Raw genomic sequence first — 20,938 nt, 5'->3', positions numbered from 1 at the left:
ATAAAAATTAGTCATATTGACAACCAATAAAAAAAACTTTATAGCTTTCAATGTAGTCGTATTTGGAGAAACTAAATGAATATTTTGATATTTGCACAACATGAAGCATTCGTGTATTAAAAATGATAAAGTAAGTTTGATGATTAATTAAGCTTGTAATTATCCAATTTTTTTAATAGCTATCTACAAACATTAATGCATATGATAAAAGGCATCATAGGTTCAGGGATATTTTCGATGGGAGTTGCATTTAAAGAAGCCGGAATGATAATTGCCTTGATTTTAACACCGATAATAGGATTAGTAATATGTCATTGTGCTACGTTATTGGTGAGATTCAGAAATATTTCTTACTTAATATTCATTTTGTTGCTTTGCCAGGTAAGAATTGCAGAATACATTGAGATTTTAGACCAAGAAGAATTAAACGAAGAAACTAAAACGGATTCATCTAATCTTCGCCAATACAGTTACGCAGAATTAACAGAAACTGTTTTTCAGCGATCGTCAATTTTAAAATCAACGGAAGCCAACAATAAATTAGCAAAGTTTATGAAAAGATTTACAGTGATTGGTTTATGTACGATGAATTTGGGGTTTTGTTGCTGTTATGTTGTGTTTTTAGGAGCCAACATGTCTAAAGTTCAATTTTAAACTAATTCAAAATCTTAAATAATAATTTAATTCTTAATCTAGGTTTTAGGGCATTTTAATATATACATAGAAATTCATATTCTTATGGTCATAGCGATCATTCCAATGTGGCTTTTATCATTAATAACAAAATTAGCAATATTAGCTCCGTTTTCTATGATTGCAAACGCAATTTTATTTTGCACCACCATCACAACGTTATGGTATATATGCCATGATTTACCACATGTTACAACAACAAAGTACGTGGGAGATGCTGATAGTTTTCCTGTTTTTGTAGGCATTGTTTTATGCACTTATGAATGTATACCTTTGGTAAGATTGATTCCCTAAACTAATACTTTTAAAAGCGATTTAGATTGTACCTTTAAGAAATGATATGAAAGAACCCCAAAAAATGGTTGGAACGTTTGGAGTATTAAACATGGCGTTTCTGCTAATTACACCTTTCGTAATTATAATGGGATGTTTGTCTTATATGCAATATGGTGAGGATATCCATGGGACAGTGTTCATTAATTTACCTGAGACAACGTAAAAATAATTTTTTCAAAACACGAATTATTTTTATATTTTTTTTTGTTACAGTGGAGTTGAAATATTAATAACCTCTGTTTGTATATTAGTAATATTAACATATCCACTTCAAATGTATATCCCTGTAAATATAATGTGGCCATTAGTAACAAATCGTTTTGGCCCATTTAAAAGACCACTATTCAGTGAGCTGTGTTTTCGATCATTGCTAGTTGCATTTACTCGTAAGAACATGTTTTTAAATACTATTTTAAATCTTTCTAAATTAATGTTTCTAGTTGTAATAGGTCAAATAATTCCTTTTATCCATTTAATAATGTCACTAATCGGAGCTGTGTGTAGTACTTCATTAACACTCTTTTTACCACCCTTTATGGACTTGATTTTGTTTTATCCCCAAGAAAAGGTTTGGTTCAAGAAAGCGATTAAAGTTACAAAAAATGGAATGCTGTTTTTATCAGCCGTAGGAACATTTATATTTGGAATCTATGCCACAATTTTAAGCATAATTGAGGAGTTTGCAAAGAAATAGGAAATACTAATCTATTTAACTCGATTTTTATAATTTATAATTTTATTTTGTATTTTTACAATATATTTTTAAGAATTTAATATTTTGATGCTGTCAAATAAAATGTCAAGTTTCATATTACATTGGCACAACATAAAAATTGTTCAATTAATTCTTTTAAACTACTCTATAAATAAATTTGTGACAATTTTAATTATCTTCGGCTTTTCTTGTAATTTCAATTTCTATGGAACATGTGCAGTGTGTTAATTAATTATCGTACCCGACGTCATCATTGCAAGTAGGCAACCAATACTGTGATATTGGTTGCATACATATGCATATATATATTAATTTTAATGTTAGTAAAACAGCTTTTTGAGTGTAATCGGTGATTATTTAAATTTTAAATTTGAAATTTCGATTGCAAACTCGCTGTTCTACCTATTATACTTCAAACAAGACATGCTAATCTTATTAGGCTACTGTAGAACATTTAACACTGGATGTCATGTTATTTTGATTGCAAATTAAGTATCACTAATGTTTTTAATGTTTTTGTTGGTGTTTACTACAAGATTGTTGTTCTGGTTACTGATTGTTCTAATTTGTTAATAAAACATCTTTAGGCATCATTAAACAACACATAATGATATAAACATTGTCCACCACTATAAAACTGTACTTTATTATGTTTTTTTTATTAACATAACTTATTTTAGTAAAATTAAAATTATACTCCTTTAGGGTAGACAACCCGAACATCAAATATGTTTAATACTGCCTTTGCAATAAAATAATTTTAAAAAAGAAAACACTTTTTGAAATCTTTTCTTTTCTTGTATGAAACTTTGACGACTTTAAATTGCAAAATTGTTCATAATAAATAAATGAAACAATATTAATAATATTATAACAACAATAATAATATTAACTTTGCCATCATGGATAAAAGGTGGATGGAGTAGCACAGAGAGACTGCGTTAACGAAAACCAAGAAGAAACACCAGATTACCTAACAACGAAAGAGTCAGCAAAAATCAACATTTTGCAGCCCGGAAGGGATGCAAATTGAGTTGAGAAGGAAAGCAGCTAACTGAGTAATGGAACGACTGGCAGTCGTTTTTCAAGACATTTAAGAAATTCCGTAGGCTTGGAAGGAAGTATGAATAACATTAAGTTTTATTTCTCTTTACTCTTAATTCATGCAATTGTTTGAAGATATATCTCAGATGAAGATTACTTGTAATTCCTTTTTTCGACAAAGAAAAAGTTACAAAATGGTTAAAGGAATGAACAGAATTAATAATACATGAAGAATTAGAACTTAAATTTAAAACCTAATACTTACAGTTTATAAACATTTTTAATAACATTTCCGCCATATTTATGAGAGCGTTAATGTAGTCATCAATATGTTAAGCAAAAAAGAAATCGATTACAAATACACACAAATCCTGCTGTACGAAAACCACAATGAAATATATCCATTATTATAGTCCTTCCAATAAAACTCTAAAAGTATTTCAAATATGTGATTTATCAAAATTGATTAAAGCCTTTTCCTGCAAAAAATCGAATTATCTTATTTTCTAATTGAACCCTGGAAGTAGTTGATACCAAATATTTACTAATTTAACACATAATAAACATAATCTTTCCACGACCTTGCGTCGAGTTATGCCTTTCCCATATACAGAAATACAACGAATGTGCCAGCTTTAGTATAACATGAACCGCGTACGGAGAACGACATTTAATTAAACCTAACTAAAAAAAACCACGCGAAAATGACAAAGTAAGTAACAAAAAGAAATTTAATGAAATTCTTTAGTTTCATAATTTTAGTTATATACAAACATTGATGCACCTTATAAAAGGTATTTTGGGCGCAGGAATATTTTCAATGGGTGTAGCATTTAAAGAAGCCGGTATGATAATTGCTTTAATATTAACTCCGATAATGGGTGTTGTTGTTTGTCACTGTGCTTCGTTATTGGTAACTTTGGTTGTGTTATTATTATAATTATATTAAACAATGTTTTTGTTAAATATAGGTAAGAATTGTAGAACACATAGAATTACAAGATGAAGAAGAACTAAAAAAAGAAAATTCACCTAAAAAACAACAATATAGTTACGCAGAATTAACTGAATTGGTTTTTAAACGAACTTCTGTTTTAAAATCACCAGAAGCAAATGCTAAATTAGCAAAGCTTATGAAATTGTTTATAGTAATAGGATTATGTACGATGAATTTGGGGTTTTGCTGCACTTATGTTGTCTTTTTAGGAACAAATATGACAAAAGTATGATTTTTATCGAGTAAAATCTAGAAATTTAATTTTTATAATATAGGCTTTAGGTTATTTTAATATAGACATCGATATCCATCTTTTAATGCTCATATCAGTTATTCCAATGTGGCTTTTATCATTAATAACAAAATTAGAAGTGCTCGCACCATTTTCTATGTTCGCAAACGCTCTTTTGGTAAGCATCATTGTTGCAACTTTATTTTTTGTTTGTCAAGATTTACCAAACATTGCAACTACGAAATACGTGGGTGAAATTGGAAGCTTCCCCGTCTATCTTGGTATAGCTTTGTACACGTATGAATGTATAGCATTGGTAAGATTAAAACAAAATTATAAAGAAATACTTTTAAAGTTGATTTAGATTATTCCTTTAAGAAATGTAATGGAGAATCCTAAAAAAATGGTGGGAACATTCGGAGTTTTAAACATTGGATTTCTTTTGATTACCCCATTTGTTATTTTAATGGGATGTTTAACTTATTTGAAATATGGTGATGCAATATCTGGAACGGTCTTCATTAATTTGCCAGAAACCACGTAAGTAATTTTTTTAATGCAATTAAGCGACTACTTACGCTTTGAATCATAATGATTCGTAATGACAATTGGATGGTTATTAATTGTGTAAAATGGACTTAAAATCGTTGGAATTCTAGACGTCTACAATTGCTTAAAACGACCTTGTGTTGAATTACCTAATTATTACAGTTAATCAGATTTTACGTTATCTACTTTTATGACAATTTAAAATGAAACATTACATCTCATTAAATCATAAGAAATCTTTGTATTAATTTTTTAAAGTGCTCACCATTTCAATCTAAATAAATAATTGTTACAAAACAACTCTGTTACATAATAATAAACGTTTAAAGATTTCTCAGAACACTCACAAAACAATGCATAAAGTAACATTCTTATTTTTTTTTTTTTATTTACAGTGCAGTTGAAGCATTAATAATGTTAGTTTGTGTACAAGTAATATTAACATATCCTGTACAAATGTATATTCCAGTAACAATAATATGGCCATTAATAACAAAACGTCTTGGTCCATTTAAACGACCGCTTCTTAGCGAATTGTGTTTCCGAACATTACTTGTTTCATTTACTCGTAAGAATATTTATTTAATGTTGTTGCATTTAAATCGTTTTAAATAACGAAATGTATTTTGCAGTTGTGATAGGTCAAGTAATCCCATTTATTCATTTGATAATGTCATTAGTTGGCGCTATATGCAGTACATCTTTAACACTATTTTTGCCAGCGTTCATGGATATGGTCTTGTTTTATCCGAAAGAAACGGTTTGGTTGAAGAAAATGATTAAAATTGGAAAAAATGGGGTGTTATTTATCTTAGCTGCTGGTATATTTATTTTTGGAATGTATGCTACAATACGTGATATAGTTGCTGAATTTGTAAAAAAGTAAATTGTATTTATTAAGAAAAATATTTCGTTTTAATCAACTTTTCCACTACCAAATTCATAAATCTACCAACGTCCGTGTTAATTCGTAATCTTTAAGATCCTCTGAGATATTAGAGGTGCGGTTGAGCAGGGAGACTTCGGGATTTATAATTAGAGAGGAGTTGAAGATGAGGGCGGAAGCATTCAGAAATGCGATAAAAAAGTACGAGGATGAGCTGGAGCAGACGAGCGACTATAAGATTTTGGGAGAGTGTTGGAGTACTTGGTGAGGGAGTATGGACAACAAGAAAGAAGAGAAGTAAGGTAATACAATCAATTCCTGCAAACATAAATTAATAAAGACTATATTCTCCTTTAATTCCTAATGATTTCCAAAACTCTTCAGCGTCCGAAAGACTCTTCGATTTCATTACAATGTCTTTAGGATTTTTAACCAATAAATATTTTAAATTATAATCTTTCCCAACTGGATTCCATTCAATTCCATTTGAAGTTGGTTTCCTAAAACCTTCCTTATAATGTAAATGTTTTAAGATATTCGGTTTCAAACATACCCGGTTTTAGCAAATGAAACCAAAAAATCCAACATTATATCTTTTACTTTTTCTTCTTCAGCTGTTAATCTGACGCCGTTAAACATATTAAACTCGTAAAAATAGTTAGCATCGAAAGCGTGCCCAACACCCTCTAAAAACCAAAAATAAAATATTAAAAAAAGATCGGAAATAATTAAATTAAATTCTCACCAACATCTGCTTTATAAATTATCTTTGTTAAGTTTAAATTAGCTCCAGGATAACCAAACATCATAAAGTAAACTTCTGAATTAGAGACGTTAGCTTGCACTTTAGCTGATAATTCGGCCCCCATATGAAATAGACGTTGATTGCAAAGATTTACGAACGATTTAAAATTAGTTTTGGTGATATTTTCTCCTTTAAAATAGTATTTTTTAATTTTTTCGGAAATTATCGGCCAATCTTGTCGCGGCGTATGATAAAAGTCCAACATATACGGCGCTAATTCATTCCAATCCCTATCAAGATCTTCTAAGTTGTTATAATACACTAAAAACATTTAACAAATTATTTTAATGCTCAAAATAATTGTTTGAAAACTTACAAGCAGCTGGTAAAAGTCCTTCTTCTGTAGTTTGAGAAATAATAAATGGGCGATCCAAAGCTTTTCCATTTTTAAGTTGTAAATAAGGCGCTGTTGTCAAAAAAGGCTCCTTATTATTTATATCCATCAATTCGTAACTTGGCCCAAAAGGTACTAAAGGTAACAAAGGTGTTGCATAAGTCCCTTTTATATTTTCGGCAATTTGCAAAGCTGTTCTTTGTCGCATACATCTCAATGTTACATTGACATCTTCATCTTTACACCCAACATCGGTAATTAATTTATTTGCATTTATTAAAGAATCTATTTTTAACGACCAAGGGTTCATGGCTGATCCACTTTGAGCCCAACCCTTATGAAATAAAACCTCATCAATGTTCAAACTAAAATAATGTAAATGAACGCTTGCTCCTCCTGCAGATAATCCAATAATCGTGACCGAATCTTTATTCCCACCGAAGTGTTCTATGTTAGCTTGAACCCAGCGTAAAGCTTGAACTTGATCTTTTAAACCATAATTTCCGGGAAAAACGTCATCTTCGGTTGCTAAAAAACCAAATGGACCAAGACGATAGTTAAAATTTACGTATACTACATCGCGGTCCATAATTTTTGATGGACCTGCTAAACCATGACCAGTTCCCACCATAAAAGCACCGCCGTGAATATGAACAACAACATCCAATTTATCGTCGCGGTTAAGTTTTTCTTTCGGAACGTATACGTTTATATAAAGACAATCTTCTGTACCTAATACATGATTTGTAGAAAACTGAATGCAAGTGTATACTTGATTTGCTTTTAATGTTCCGTTCCATTTTGGTGTTGGTTGCGGAGGCTAAAATTAAAAAAAAATAAAATCAACGAATTCGGTATATATTTCTTATTTACCCTGAATCTATTTTCTCCTACAGGAGCTGCAGCGAAAGGAATTCCTTCAAATGAAGCGAATTTACGTCCGTTATAAGAATTTGCATAGAAACCTTCCACCAAACCATCTTCAAGTTGAACAATAAGATTTTTTTCTGCGCTAACTGCAGCTAATTAGTTTAAATGAGAACAAAAAAAGTCATTATGTAGGAAAGTTATAAGTTTGAAAAAATACACACCAAGAATGAACACATAGAGAGAGATATATTTCATTTTGTACTCTTCGTACAATACCACTTACGATTAGATTAGTGGTTCTAATATGTGAAAATACTATCTTCAAAATGATAACCTCTTTGTTACATTTTTACTTTAGTGATAATTAAAAACCAAAATGATTGAAGTTCATGTTTAGTTATCGAATTAATTATATTTTTAATTGCTATTGGTAAGATAACGATAAAAAGATATCTATCACGGTGGTTACGACCGTGAATCCAAATTTTTAAAAATTTTCAAATTTTTTTATGGTTGGTAATACAACATTTCTTTTTATATCTGTCAAGTTAATTTAAGTAACATTTTTAGTAACTCCCCATCAGTTGCGCTTTTTTCTTACATTTATTTTATTTCAATTAATTTTGTATATTTATAAAACCAAAAACTACATTTTGATCTTTTTAAATAATAAAATTTCAAACGTCAGCGTGACATAAATTGATTTCAAAACATAATAAAACAAAATTCCCTGTTAAGCAACTGTCAAAAATAGAGGACAAATTTTTAATTTTTTTAATACCATAACAACACGTAATCATATTATAAAAAACGTCAAAGTCAAAGAATGAATGCTATCTTAAAAAGATTTTTGCGTTTTCAAATGCCGTTCTCAAATAATTTCGGTCAAAAACGTTTCAAAAAAACTGCAATTGGTGATCCAGTCGATATTGCAACAGGCCTAGAAAAGCGTTATTTATTGGCCCAATTGGCCGGAAATTTAAACCCGTTTTGCCTGTTGATGCTTGAACGGGGTCCCGCCACCAAATGCCAACCCCACGAAATACCTTCCGCCTACGATCGAAGAATAATTGGATGCGTTTGTGAATGTGAATCCTGTTCAATTACTTACATGTGGTTACACAAGGATGCTCCTAAAAGATGCGAGTGTGGGTATTGGTTTAAATTAGTTCAGGTTCCACCAGTTTAAGTAATTTTATGTTAATCCTCTTGTTAAATATATAATAAACGTTAATTTTGTAGAGGTTATCATCAGTTTTTAAACGTTGTATAATTTTATCGCTAGATGGCGCCCTAATCAAATGTTTAATTGAGATTAAAGAAACATTTTTGTTTAATTAATAAAATATCCTTCAAAACTTAAAAAGACTAAATTTTATTCGAAATAATACAAAAAATCCCATGAAAATGTTTTTATTTATAATCATTTATAATAAAATATCGAATCGAACACTTCTTTTATACGTCAAATTCACTAGAAAACTTTCGAGAAATAATTACAATATAATTACGTTAATTATCATTTATAGTTTCTTACTAAACTAGTTAACATCAAAAACTTCTTACAAATCAAACATTTTCATTAATAAAATAAATTTGAATCTCCTCACTATATCGAACCGCAAAATTTGACAGTTAAACGTCAACAACATATGTTTATATTCAGTAAAAAAATATTAAAGATAAACTTCAAACTTGGCCTAGAACTTATCAAGATTGAATAAAAACACTTAAAAATGACTTAGCAGTTTTACGTAAAACCATGAAATCGACGTTTTTAACCCCGAATAGACACGGTTACAGTGTGAGATTTTCTCCATTTAACCCTGACCAATTGGTAGTAGCTACCAGTCAATATTATGGGTTGACCGGAGGCGGCACGTTGTTTCTTTTAGAACGAAATCAAGGAAATCTCGTTGAGGTTGGTACTTATCTTTGGCCAGACGGTTTATTTGATGTAACATGGTCAGAAATTGATCCTCAAACTGTGGCGACAGCATGTGGTGATTGTAGCCTACAAATATGGAATTTATTTGCAAATACACCACCTGTTATTTTAAATGAACACACTAAAGAGGTTTATTCGGTTGATTGGTCTAAGACTCGCCAACAACAATTAATAATAAGCGCTTCTTGGGATTGTACAGTAAAATTATGGGATCCCAATCGAAAAACATCTCTATCAACTTTTACCGGACATAATCAACTTGTTTATAATGCAATGTGGTCGCCGCATGTTGCGAATTGTTTTGCGTCAGTTTCTGGAGAGGGTACACTTAAAATATGGAATATTTCAAGTCCAAGTACCCCAATCACCACCAAAGTACATGATGCTGAAGTTTTATCGTGCGATTGGTGTAAATACGACCAGAATTTATTAACAACGGGAGGTTCTGATGGATTAATTCGAGGATGGGATCTACGAAATCTCAATCAACCAATTTTTCAATTAATTGGGTGTGAATATGCGGTTAGAAGAGTCCAATTTTCACCTCACAATTTAAGCGTCATAGCCTCTGTTAGTTATGATTTTACAACAAGAATTTGGGATTTCAATAAATGCCCAGAAGCCATTGAAACGATTAATCACCACACTGAATTTGTGTATGGGTTGGATTGGAATGTATTGAAAAAAGGGGAACTTGCTGATTGTGGATGGGATAGTTTAGTACACGTTTTTAATTGTAATTCTGTTGTATGTTAAGACAAAAAATGGGTTCTTGTTGTCTCAAAAAAATTTTTTCATGATTTTAATCTATATTTAGGCTGTGATATGGTTTAATGTGTAAATTTCTGATTAATTTTTTGATGGTTTTTTAATAAAAAAAATTATGTTGTATCTGAATTTTTCTTAAAATTAATTGATATAAAATAAGGCAACCAAATATGCTTCATATTAAAAGAAAATTATGGTGTACTTGCAAAAAATTAAATACTAAAAGGATTTGGTGATTTAAATTACCAATTATACTGAAAAATTGTTAATATTAATAATTTTTATGTAAAAGTGAGATTTCTAGGCGCAAAAGTTGATGGGATTATCCTCTATGTACCAAATTTAAATAAAATTTGACTAATTAAGGAAATGATACAATATTTGTTATTGAGAATCCGTTTGTTGAAGCAAATTTGCTTTAAAAAGATATATAACTTAATCGCTTTGTTACATAAATGATATTTTTTTTTAGTTTCTAAATCATGTAGACGAACTAAAATCTAAAAATACGTTGGAGAAAAGTCGGGCAACTCCCGAAACTTTTTTTTAGTCCACGTTATATTTAGCCAGAGTTAGTTGCAATTTCTCCGCAATAATTATGTAAGACGCGCACCACCGGTTTCCGCTACGAATTTTCGGTGTGTAAAAACATGAGTAACCCCGGTAGTTGGAAATTGGACGATGATGATAAAGGTACAAAAAAAATCGAAAATAAATCGATCAACGTTGTTGTCTCCATCGATTTTTTAATAACTTGGTACGCATTTTTTTCGCCACTAACCCAAATCGCGCACTATCTTTGCATTTGTTGTTGGTTTGAAATTTCTTGCGCCAAAACAAAAAACATTATCATCCATTGTATTCAGTATTTTCTTTTATTAAAAACCTATAGAACGGTGAACGTGTTTTTGTTGTTGTAACTGTTATTATTTTAAATTTTAACGTCGTCGTAGGTTTTTTCTGGGCTAAGGGTGATAGACATCACTCAATTGATCCCACGAAATGGCTTGAATTGTATAAACAAGTAAAATCAACAAATTTTAAAGGTATCTGGTTATTTTTTTTATGTTTTACATGATTTTATTTTTTTGATTTGGTTCAAGATAGCTTATTTTTATTTTGATTAGTTATTATTAAGGCTTAAAATTCAAAATAACCCTCCTAAGGATAATGCTGGGTTAAATAAAATTAATTAAAAGTTGCGCACGCACAACAACCTAAAATTGGACACGGATCAAATCTTTAACAATAGTAAAGGTTTATCGTTCAGTTACAATAACGTTTGTGTCTAAATCAATGGAAAATTGTGAGGGTAAAAAAAAGAAAACTTATTATTTATATTATTATACAGGTGATTCTTAAATAGTAGAGGGTGCTCGTGTATGTTTGGTTGCATAGTTTTGGGTAATCAACATTAAATTAAAAATATCAATAAAACAAAATGTACATTTTTATTTTTAATAATTTTTATGTTTTAAAATTTCAATCCCCAAATAATCTTGTAACATCACCTTTAAATTTTGCTACAAAAATCATGATGGATACCTCCCATTTAAACTATCATTTTAAACTTGGCAAAGAGCTAAGAAATACCATCAAAGAAAAAGAAATGCTTACATGATTACAAGACTTTAAATAATCCAACCCCGCAGTCTCAGAAATTAATGTTGGCACTAAAACGTGCAGGATTTATTTTTAATTTTATTTAAAATATCTTTTTTTGGGCAACCGAACAAGAAGTAAGTCCGCGAAATCATATTTCACATTTTAAATTTTACTTGTAAGAAATAAATTTGTTTTAATCCCTAAATTTCAGTTTAAGAGATTTATATCAGGGAATGATTGATTGACGTCCGGTTGGGTTTTGGAGTTCAAACTCTTCATTCATATCATGCTCCAGCTACAGAGTTTCCACTGTCTCTTTAAAGTATACAATAATACTTTCCTCTTTCTTCTAAAAACAACAAACACAAGTACTTAATTATTTTAAATAACATGAAATATATCTGAAATGCTAGATTAGCCGGTTAACTACCGGCTAGCTAACAATGATAACAGGTTAATTGGTAAATATATATGTTTCTTAAATAGACCAACAAATAGTTTCTGTTGTTAATCAGATTAACATAAATAATGTTAACATAACATAATAACCATAACCTCAAAATTGTTTCCAAGTTAATTCACAAATACAACGCAAGGTGGCTGCCAAAAATTTACTAATTTTACGTTTAGAAGATTTTTGTAATAATACATAGAATAAAATTAATCTCTTTATTAATCAATTAATGTTATAAATAAAATTTCTTGTTTAAAGTTTAAAAACAAGGTGTAAACCCATAAAAATATGCAGGTTTGGTGTATATTCGGTTGCATAATCATTTTAGTTAATAAAAATGTACATTTTTAACTTAAAAATTTATTAAATCAAAACGAGCTCTTACGCTATAAAAAATATAATTCCGTGCAAGGAATTTCATGTTTTAGAGTGAATTTAATGAAGAAATATGTAATGGATACAACACCTCAGAAGAAAACGCACTGTTTTATCCTCGGAGTTTTGTAGTTTGAACAATTTTATAACTTTATCATTAGCTAAACTAATTTTTGTGTTTTGATTTGTAGCCGTTTTTATAGATTTAGATCAAGAACGGGAAGAGGAAGACGAAAATAAAGTTTATTCGAAATGGTGCGAATTACCCGACTTAGTTTTAGAGCAAATTTTCGGTTACCTCACGATTAGACAAAGATATTACGCCAGTTTAGTTTGTAAAAATTGGTATCAAGCTTTCCATTTTCCCAAAGTGTGGTCTAGATTTGTTTTGGAAGATGATACATTAACGAGAGGGAGATTTAATTATTATTCTGGTTGGCAAGTAAGCAAAACGAAAAGCAAAAAATAGATAAGTAAAACGATGATTCTTTAGGTTTTATTTTCTTAGTATGTTTTAGATCATTTAAGAACGTCAATGTGTCTTTCTGCTGTTGGTAAAAATATTAAACATTTAACGTTTGAGCCAATGTTAAATTTTTATAACCTGTACGAATTTATTAATATGATATCTTGGTATATTGAGCAATCTGATAAACATACAGCAATGCCGGAATATGATGGTGTTGGTGTAAAAATTCGTACATTAAAATTTACTTTTCCATGCGATATGGATATGGCTTCAAGAGACGAGACGGAAATGACGCGTCTTTTTGGAACTGGCGGTCGACTTTTGGGGGCTTTAAAACGTTTAATGGCTAATTTATCAGAACTGAAACGCCTAGAATTAATCGATTTAATGTTAGACTCGAACGAAGCCCAACATCTTTTAGACGAAGTGTGCGTTTTAAGATGTTTAACTTTAAAAACGTTGATTTTGATAAACGCGACTAGGATTCAATATCAAATTTTACATGTTGGGGTATTTTTAAATTTAAACGTTTTGAAAATTAGCCCTCAAAACTTGGGAAACGACGTTATCGAAATGATTGGTCACACGAAATTAAAACATTTACATATCGTTCAAAATCGATTCTCTCCTGATGATATCATAGTGAAACCTGCGTTGGAACAAGTTTGGAAACAGTGCAGGAAAAATAATCCCACTTTAAATGTTCATTTAGAATTGGAAAGTAAGAAGCCAAAGAATATTTTGTGGCAAACTGGGGCTCCTGTTAAAAGTATATTGTATCATACACCTTCTATGGGGGTATAACTATAAATTCTTGAATTTAAGTTACCTTACATACATATCCGATTTTTTTTTAGGTTGAATACGATTCAGTAATGTCTATAATAGAACAATACAAAGAAGACATTTTAGTTTATGGACATACAGAATTACCAAGAGGATATAGACCGAAATCGTTCGATGATAGAATCGATTCTACGTTGTTATTGTTGTGTAGAAGATGTCCAAAAATAAAAATGCTGGTAAGATGTATTTTTGAGGAAAAAACTAATCTAAAAGAAACAAAAACTTTGTTGTAGATTATTACCGAACGAATTTCTACATCAACAGTGCTCCTCATAGCACGCACCGCTAAAAATTTAAAACATCTTTACATTAGGGGAAACGCGGTGATTAAGAAATGCGATTGGCCTCAAAGTCCTGAATGGACGGATGAGTTTTATCAATGGCTAAAAATGAGTTCAAAATCATACGAAAATGTTGAAAGAGAAGTCCAAGAAATTCTTGGGGGTAAAAAATGGAAATTTATGACAGATAAAGAATTTAAAAATCTCGAATTAGATCTCTACAATGAAACGCTTTATACAAATGTAAATTAATATTTCTTAGTGAAAATTTAAAGAATAAAAGATGGTTTATTGATCACAGAGTTGACTAGAATTGCTTTGAAACAGCAAAGTTTACATCAACTTTACTTTTATTTAATTTATTATAAAAAAATCGTTTTAGATAGGCTCAAATACGAAACCTATGTTTTAATCAAAATTTAGTTGATAAACGGTAGAATATAACGTACAAATACGACAGTATAAGGAGCCGTTTTTGTATTGATTATGTTATTAATTCAAATTGAAATGTGATTATTTTGTATCTAAAGTTTAATTATGTTAAATAAAAATACATTGTACTCTTTTTTTATTCATTTTTCGCAATATTAATGAACATTTGAGCATATAAATGCCCAACAGATTTAATATTCCTCTGCATTATAATCCTCAAAGTATTTGTGTAAACTTCGCTTGGACGAGACATGGTTGGATCTCTCCAATATAACCCATTTGAATCCGCCACAAATAATGTTGGTGATGGAATATGATCACGCATATAAGCCCAAATACATTCACGTAAAATAGCCACAATCTAAATAAGTAAATAAAAATTAGATTTTTATTTTATGTTAATTAAGTTAAAATACCTCGAACGAATTAAAATAACCAATAACATCACGAATACCACTTAAAGGTGGTGGTAATAATTGTCCCAAAGACATAACTTCAACCACCTTTACAGTAGTTTCTATTAAAGATTTGTAACTATCTGTATGGGAGGATTTGCTTTGATCACCCATACTACTCCATTGATGTATTAATGTTGCTGTAAGTGCCCTAATCAACACAGAACAATAACACAACGCGGGTCTATAAACGGCAACCATCGATAAAAGTTCCCATAATAACGGAGTGGTGGTAAATAATCGATTTATGTAAAGATCTCGTTCGATCGTTACTTTTGAAAATTCCTCCTCAGGCCATGGAAGTCCATTATACATAACATCGGGGCTTACATAATGCACGAGAAGTAATGAAACGTGAACGATGCTTTGTTGAAGAACATCCGTTTGTTTTCCTGGTTCCATTGGTATTGAACAACACGATTTTATCACTCGAATTAGTTGCTCGGTGTTGTTTGAAATGTTGTTTGATAATAAATTTGTTGAACAAATTGATTTGCGTTTCCCAGTACCAATTATTCCACCATTATAAACTGATGAATGCTTTGTTAATGGTATTGTTTTACTCTGTAATTAAATAAAAATAAAATTTAAAAATTAAACTTTTTAAATAACTAACCAATTTTTTATTTTGTTTTAATAACAATTTTTCTTGCTCATTTTCTATACGATGTTTAACAATAGACCCAAACAACGACTTGCAATTTGAAAATAAAGATTTTTCCAGCAATTCTCGTAGTGCTAAAATTCTGGCGATATTCGAGTGAGTGCATAGCTTCTTTAATATTTCTATTGTCCTTTCGAATCCTTTAAGTCTCGCAACGGTATCTGAAATAACAAATAAATTATATTAAACAATAAAAAATTAAATGTTTTTTTTTATAACAAACCGGCTTCTTTACAACAAATAAAAAAATAGTTAACAATTCCATTTGTAAAATTCAAAATAACTTGCATTGGGGGACTAAAAGAAAGTCCATTAACCATATAAGACGGAACGTTTAATATTTCCAAAGTTTCAGCCATTATGTGTAAAATTGTATTCGGAAAATTTTTTTTCGCAAAAATCGATGTAAACGTTATTAAATTGTATTGTAATCCTCGTGTTATTATTTGCGATTTTAATACTTGGACTTTACAAGTTTTTTCCCATCTAAATAGAAAAAAAAAAATAATGTTAATCCAATTTCCCTCCAGTCTCTTGGACCGACAGACACTCTCGGTCTATGAACCGACTTTTCAGGGTTGACGTCACCACTTCAGGGTTAACCACAAATTTATTACTTACTTTTTACAGGCTGGAGAAGAGGCAAATGGGAGGAGTGGTTGTAGGAAGGAGAAAGATTCGCGTGCTATACTTGGAAAGGTATTTGAGGGCGAAGGGGTTGGAGGTGAATGTGACAAAGATGATGAAGTTCTGCAAAAGGGGAGAAGAGAAAGGAATGGAGATGAAAGCGGAGAGAGAGTTAGAGGAAGTGAGAGAATGCGCATATCTGAGGTATGTGACAAAGATGGCTAAAAGGGCAAATAATGTGATTGGATAGGTCTGAGGATGGGGGAGAGAGTATTTGGAAGGGACACCAGAAAGAGGAAGATTATGTTTGGGATTAGAAAGCGCGAAATACTGTTTCTGGTGGCAGCGGTATTACCAAAGGTCGAGATCTTTCAGAGGCGGCCTCACTACGACATCAACATTAGGGATAATGAGATTGAGAAGGTTGACAGCTAAGTATATCCTGGCTATGAGGTTCGTATATCGGGAGATAATCAAACAAGCGGACTAAACAGAAGGATCACACTCGTATGGGCAGCTTAAACTTAGAGACATCTTCAAGAGAAAAGGCCAAGAAAGGCTTTCAATCAATGGATGTTTCCGGTTATGACGTAAGGCTCCGAAACTTTAACATTAACGCTAGCCACTGCCAGGAAGGTCCAAGTAACGCAAAGATAGATGGAGAGGTCGATCCTGGGTCTAACTCTGAGGGAGTACATACGAAATGAAGACCTATGAAGAAGATCTGGCGTAAATGATGTGATCAACATTGTGGCAAAGCTTGAATGAAGAATGAGCAGTGGACAAAACGGTTGCTTGAGTGGAGACCGCGAGCGAACAGACTAAGTAGACGTCAAAAGTATGACCAACAGTTGGATTCAGACAGCACAGAATAGAGTCGAATGAAACAGAATAGGGGAGATCTATGTCCAACCATGGACCCAGAGGGCTGCTTGATGATAGTAATCATAATAACTTGATCTAATCTAAATTACGACAGATTCGTCTAATGATAATACGTCTTTGATTATTGACAATACCTCGTCTTCAACGTTCTCATCATCTTTCTCTTCATTTTTTTTGGAATCTGATATATTTTTACTGGTATCGCTTTTATTGTTTATTATTTGGGTATTTACCCTGGGCCCATCACTGATTGTAAGGGAGACAGTGAAGGTGAATAAAATGAGGCTGGAGGCGGGCAGAAGAGCAGTTAAATATGAAGAAATGATAGATAGAAGACTATACTGCAGTAACCTGATGGAGTGTTGGAAGTAAGTTAGGGAGGGGAAGATTAGATATGGCAAAGGAGAGAGGAGTATTACAAAAGGACGGGTTAGAGAGAATGAAGATAAGGAAAGTTAAGTTTGGCTTGTCATGTATTGTACAGAAAATTATGAACTTTTAGTTAACAATAAAAACAATTATATATTACTTACTTTAAAAGAATCAACAAATTTATCCATGTTTGAAGTTGATCTTCACCGTCATCAAAATTTTCTTCACAAAAAACATATTCTTGATTAAATTCGTTCAAAACTTGCTCAAGAACGGCGGAAAAATAACCCCCTTTATTCACATACGGTTGTAAAGTTTTATCAATTAACTCATCGGTTAAAATCCGTACTAATAAAGCTAAATGTTGATCGGATTTTGCATGTTTAAAAAGATATTTTGCCGATTTTATTAATAAATCGGGATTCGAATGTCCGATAAAAACCAAAATCCTCGCAGCTGTTTGCGATTTAACACTCTCCGAACTCACTAATAGTGCATGGATGTTATGTATTTCCTCCGTTAATGATTTTAATAAATTGATTTGTCGATTTTTAGAAGGAAATCTTAACGAAAAATCGATCTCTTGTAAAATAAATTCTAAAACGTCTCGACTTGCAAGTTTTACGTTTCGTTTCATTTCATCATCAATGGTTGTTGTGTTTTCTAAAAATGTACAATCTAATAATAATTTGATGATTTGCGAACCACCTTTTTCGCATTTTAAGATTAAATTAACCAGGAGATCTTGTAAAGCATTTGAAGAACCAAAATATTTTAACCAACCATCAGTGAAATTATATAAAATTCTTACTCTTTCAACAGACACTAAAAAAAATGTTTTAATTATTAATTTTATTCCATTTAAATAAACTTCGTACTTATTTCTTTTAAATTACAACAAACTGTCGATAATAAAATTGAGGATAAATTTGATAGGTGCAACAAAAAGGGAACGGTGGCTTTTTTCTGTTGCTTTGTCAAATCATTATCTTGTCCATTAATCATTAAACTCCATTTAAATAAATCACGTAAAGCAATATGAATATCATCACAATGACTATTGGCTAAATGACCCAAAATACCAACAACCGATTTTAGTTTTGGTGAATTACAACCTTGTTCGTATGATTTATTTTGGCAAAAATCTTTTAAACCACATGTTAAAACCCTTGTTATTACCGTATTTGGAAAACAACTTCCCACATGAGCTACAACCCAATCAAAATTTGGTGAATGTTCAACAGAGGTGTCTAAAATTAATAAAATATATAATAATTAACTTTTAAGAGAAATTAGATTAATATTTAACCTAATAAAGCACTTATACAAGCTTCCGTATCAGAATGCATTAAACATTGAAGGCATTGAGTTGTTATATCAATTAAAGTTCTTGTAGCTCTGCAATTCATCCATAATTGTAAGGTTTCGTTTAAACCAGATGATATATGAGCCCTACCGGCGTATTTCGTTGATATTCTACCTAATAAATCAAGCGACCAAGTACTTATAATTGGAGCCCATGCTTCAGCATTCCCCGAAACGAAATTACAAAGAACTGTGTGAATTTCAGATACGATAGCTTCATCTATTTCAGATGGGGGTGGTAATTTTCCTGTTGTTATTTCTTGCTAAAAATAAATACAAATAATTCAATCCTAAATAAATATATTTATTTTACTTACTTCAGTAGCAACAATATAATTTTCAGCAGCTCGATCAAAAACCGATGAAAAATGCATTAAAACCGCATCTCGAGAAGCAGGTAAATTCCTTAATAATGAAAGTGCGATTTTTGTTAAATCTAATGGATTACATTTTCCAGTTTTTGTAGCACCACGTATAAAATTCCTAAAGTCGTTCATTAAATCGTATTGTGGAGGTTTTAATAATGTTTGTTGTGGAATCATATTTTAAACTGTATATTCGACACATTAACATAACCTATAACTGTCACAACATGAAGTGAAGTTAGTTCAATTTATTAATTTTAATCAATTTCGCTAGATGGCGGTAGAAAAATGATATGTATTTATATGATGTTTTATCTTCTTAAAGCATGAAAATGAATTTTTATTGAAGTTTAAATGGAATTCCTGCAAACTTCTCCAATTTCATGCTTTTATCTTTCGCCAACAAAAGCGCGTGATGTACAAAATCACTTTCAACTTTAACATGATAATATCTTTCATCCATTTTATTAATCGGTACAAATGGAGTGTTGAACCAACCGTAACTGATAAAAATAAATAAAAATTGTTTAAGAACGGCAAAATGAAGCCACAAACCTTTGATTTTCCGTTGGATACCAATCATATTTATCTTTGGGTCCTTTATCTCTGTACTTTTTTATTGTACTCACCAACTCTTCGTTTGCTAGTGATAAATCCAACGCTTCATATTTAGAATAAAATTTAGATGTTACCGCAGATTCTAAAAGTCACGAATTTAAAATGGTGATTTAGAAATTTACATCGAAATTACTATGATAATCGGGCCTGTAATTGTCGTAAATTTTAAAGTATCTAAATTCCTTTTCGAGTTGTTCCGTTAGCCCTCTATCATTGCTTTTTACCATGATGAATATGTTAATAAAACTAATAAAAGGAAAATTCACTGCAAATTTAGAAATGGTTAAAGTGTCAGAATATTAAAGATTTATGACATCTATTAATATATATGTTACTGTTCAACTACTTAATTAATCGGTTTATATTAATAATAAAGGCGAAAAATAATGTTTGATGCTCTGGTGAGAAGTGTGGTAATGTATGGAACCGAAAAATGGGGTAGAAGGTATATAAGATAGTAGAGGAGATCCAGGAGAGATATTGAAACATAGTCACAAGTACGAAAGCAAAGAAATGGGAAAATATGACAAAGTGTAATTGACTTAAAAAATCTTTGAGTTTTGCAAATGGTAAAGAAACGAGTGAAAACAAAAAATATCTGGAATAATAGACTACGTTAACTATAGTAGTGTTTATGTCACCATCAATTCAGCCGATACGCTCTTTTGCCCTCTTCCAGCACAAACCTAAAGTTGGGATAGCTTTTAGATACCAAAATACTTTTTCCCACAGAATTCCAACAAGATCCTTCCGTTATTGCTAGTTTTATACTAGACTCAGTGTCTTTTCGAGGCGCTACAGTTGATACCATATCAACTCAAAACTGGTATCAAACAAAACAGAACGTCGGCTTAATTCACTGATGTACAGGTGTATCAAATGTCTGGAATATAGCCAATAACTTCCTCCAGTTGGGGCTTTAAAGAAAAATGTTTCAACTAAAAAATT

At 31.0% G+C, this 20,938-nt stretch overlaps 8 protein-coding genes across 11 annotated transcripts; 5 read left to right on the top strand and 3 right to left on the bottom strand.

Moving 5' to 3' along the window:
- Positions 1–12: 12 nt before the first annotated feature.
- On the top strand, positions 13–1,916 carry LOC139428929 (proton-coupled amino acid transporter 1-like). The gene is made up of 7 exons (XM_071193979.1): positions 13–130; positions 180–330; positions 382–642; positions 697–969; positions 1,013–1,188; positions 1,243–1,415; positions 1,470–1,916. The coding sequence occupies exons 1-7, from the start codon at positions 123–125 to the stop codon at positions 1,721–1,723; spliced, it is 1,296 nt and encodes a 431-aa protein (XP_071050080.1). The 5' UTR covers positions 13–122; the 3' UTR covers positions 1,724–1,916.
- A 1,489-nt stretch (positions 1,917–3,405) lies between these two features.
- On the top strand, positions 3,406–5,472 carry LOC111427095 (proton-coupled amino acid transporter 2-like). Its single transcript, XM_071193980.1, has 7 exons — positions 3,406–3,500; positions 3,551–3,701; positions 3,760–4,011; positions 4,061–4,333; positions 4,382–4,557; positions 4,962–5,134; positions 5,199–5,472. The coding sequence occupies exons 1-7, from the start codon at positions 3,493–3,495 to the stop codon at positions 5,450–5,452; spliced, it is 1,287 nt and encodes a 428-aa protein (XP_071050081.1). The 5' UTR covers positions 3,406–3,492; the 3' UTR covers positions 5,453–5,472.
- Positions 5,473–5,779: 307 nt separating this feature from the next.
- On the bottom strand, positions 5,780–8,100 carry LOC111427524 (venom carboxylesterase-6-like). Of its 2 annotated transcripts, none has more exons than XR_002707951.2 (6): positions 7,683–8,100; positions 7,465–7,613; positions 6,574–7,411; positions 6,202–6,518; positions 6,006–6,138; positions 5,780–5,952 (listed from the first exon to the last, which is right to left on the bottom strand). XR_002707951.2 is itself a non-coding variant. In XM_023062712.2 (6 exons), exons 1-6 carry the CDS (start codon positions 7,714–7,716, stop codon positions 5,784–5,786), a joined length of 1,644 nt encoding a protein of 547 aa, XP_022918480.2. In that variant the 5' UTR covers positions 7,717–8,093; the 3' UTR covers positions 5,780–5,783. The 2 variants fall into 2 exon arrangements, 1 of the variants encoding a protein (XP_022918480.2); XM_023062712.2 differs by having other exon boundaries at positions 6,198–6,518; positions 7,683–8,093.
- A 187-nt stretch (positions 8,101–8,287) lies between these two features.
- On the top strand, positions 8,288–8,650 carry LOC111427094 (cytochrome c oxidase subunit 5B, mitochondrial-like). Its single transcript, XM_023062067.2, has one exon. It carries the CDS (start codon positions 8,288–8,290, stop codon positions 8,648–8,650), a length of 363 nt encoding a protein of 120 aa, XP_022917835.1.
- Positions 8,651–9,074: 424 nt separating this feature from the next.
- LOC111427468 (Peroxin 7) lies at positions 9,075–10,306 on the top strand. Its single transcript, XM_023062628.2, has one exon. It carries the CDS (start codon positions 9,224–9,226, stop codon positions 10,163–10,165), a length of 942 nt encoding a protein of 313 aa, XP_022918396.2. The 5' UTR covers positions 9,075–9,223; the 3' UTR covers positions 10,166–10,306.
- A 76-nt stretch (positions 10,307–10,382) lies between these two features.
- On the top strand, positions 10,383–14,772 carry LOC111427284 (uncharacterized). Of its 3 annotated transcripts, XM_023062340.2 has the most exons (6): positions 10,383–10,870; positions 11,131–11,223; positions 12,803–13,053; positions 13,120–13,878; positions 13,938–14,102; positions 14,160–14,772. In XM_023062340.2, exons 1-6 carry the CDS (start codon positions 10,828–10,830, stop codon positions 14,457–14,459), a joined length of 1,611 nt encoding a protein of 536 aa, XP_022918108.1. In that variant the 5' UTR covers positions 10,383–10,827; the 3' UTR covers positions 14,460–14,772. The 3 variants fall into 3 exon arrangements, with proteins under 3 accessions (XP_022918108.1, XP_022918110.1, XP_022918109.1); XM_023062342.2 differs by lacking the exon at positions 11,131–11,223; XM_023062341.2 differs by lacking the exons at positions 10,383–10,870; positions 11,131–11,223 and adding an exon at positions 11,232–11,528.
- On the bottom strand, positions 14,759–19,553 carry LOC111427282 (integrator complex subunit 5 omd). The gene is made up of 8 exons (XM_023062339.2): positions 19,325–19,553; positions 18,952–19,270; positions 18,521–18,892; positions 17,804–18,467; positions 15,982–16,244; positions 15,711–15,919; positions 15,056–15,658; positions 14,759–15,000 (listed from the first exon to the last, which is right to left on the bottom strand). The coding sequence occupies exons 1-8, from the start codon at positions 19,547–19,549 to the stop codon at positions 14,776–14,778; spliced, it is 2,880 nt and encodes a 959-aa protein (XP_022918107.2). The 5' UTR covers positions 19,550–19,553; the 3' UTR covers positions 14,759–14,775.
- A 159-nt stretch (positions 19,554–19,712) lies between these two features.
- On the bottom strand, positions 19,713–20,876 carry LOC111427285 (uncharacterized). The gene is made up of 3 exons (XM_023062343.2): positions 20,124–20,876; positions 19,928–20,072; positions 19,713–19,875 (listed from the first exon to the last, which is right to left on the bottom strand). Exons 1-3 carry the CDS (start codon positions 20,215–20,217, stop codon positions 19,713–19,715), a joined length of 402 nt encoding a protein of 133 aa, XP_022918111.1. The 5' UTR covers positions 20,218–20,876.
- Between the last annotated feature and the right edge of the window lie 62 nt (positions 20,877–20,938).

The sequence above is a fragment of the Onthophagus taurus genome, chromosome 2 (assembly GCF_036711975.1).
Source record: "Onthophagus taurus isolate NC chromosome 2, IU_Otau_3.0, whole genome shotgun sequence".
NCBI lineage: Eukaryota > Metazoa > Arthropoda > Insecta > Coleoptera > Scarabaeidae > Onthophagus > Onthophagus taurus.
This window is presented reverse-complemented; position numbering and strand designations above follow the sequence as displayed.

Coding starts and splice junctions, on each gene's coding strand:
- LOC111427524 (XM_023062712.2), bottom strand. CDS start 7,716: ATGAAATATATCTCTCTCTATGTGTTCATTCTTG. Junction 6,139..6,197: donor AATTTATAAAGCAGATGTTG/GTGAGAATTTAA, acceptor TTTGGTTTTTAG/AGGGTGTTGGGCACGCTTTC. Junction 5,953..6,005: donor GTTTCATTTGCTAAAACCGG/GTATGTTTGAAA, acceptor GGAAGGTTTTAG/GAAACCAACTTCAAATGGAA.
- LOC111427094 (XM_023062067.2), top strand. CDS start 8,288: ATGAATGCTATCTTAAAAAGATTTTTGCGTTTTCAAATGCCGTTCTCA.
- LOC111427285 (XM_023062343.2), bottom strand. CDS start 20,217: ATGGTAAAAAGCAATGATAGAGGGCTAACGGAACAACTCGAAAAGGAA. Junction 20,073..20,123: donor TTACAGGCCCGATTATCATA/GTAATTTCGATG, acceptor CGTGACTTTTAG/AATCTGCGGTAACATCTAAA. Junction 19,876..19,927: donor TATCCAACGGAAAATCAAAG/GTTTGTGGCTTC, acceptor TATTTTTATCAG/TTACGGTTGGTTCAACACTC.
- LOC139428929 (XM_071193979.1), top strand. Junction 643..696: donor TAGGAGCCAACATGTCTAAA/GTTCAATTTTAA, acceptor TTCTTAATCTAG/GTTTTAGGGCATTTTAATAT. Junction 970..1,012: donor CTTATGAATGTATACCTTTG/GTAAGATTGATT, acceptor AAAGCGATTTAG/ATTGTACCTTTAAGAAATGA.
- LOC111427284 (XM_023062340.2), top strand. CDS start 10,828: ATGAGTAACCCCGGTAGTTGGAAATTGGACGATGATGATAAAG. Junction 11,224..12,802: donor AAAATCAACAAATTTTAAAG/GTATCTGGTTAT, acceptor TTTGATTTGTAG/CCGTTTTTATAGATTTAGAT. Junction 13,879..13,937: donor ATCATACACCTTCTATGGGG/GTATAACTATAA, acceptor ATTTTTTTTTAG/GTTGAATACGATTCAGTAAT.
- LOC111427282 (XM_023062339.2), bottom strand. CDS start 19,549: ATGATTCCACAACAAACATTATTAAAACCTCCACAATACGATTTAATG. Junction 18,893..18,951: donor TTGTATAAGTGCTTTATTAG/GTTAAATATTAA, acceptor TATTAATTTTAG/ACACCTCTGTTGAACATTCA. Junction 15,659..15,710: donor TAAAACAAAATAAAAAATTG/GTTAGTTATTTA, acceptor ATTTAATTACAG/AGTAAAACAATACCATTAAC.
- LOC111427095 (XM_071193980.1), top strand. Junction 4,558..4,961: donor ATTAATTTGCCAGAAACCAC/GTAAGTAATTTT, acceptor TTTTATTTACAG/TGCAGTTGAAGCATTAATAA. Junction 5,135..5,198: donor ATTACTTGTTTCATTTACTC/GTAAGAATATTT, acceptor TGTATTTTGCAG/TTGTGATAGGTCAAGTAATC.
- LOC111427468 (XM_023062628.2), top strand. CDS start 9,224: ATGAAATCGACGTTTTTAACCCCGAATAGACACGGTTACAGTGTGAGA.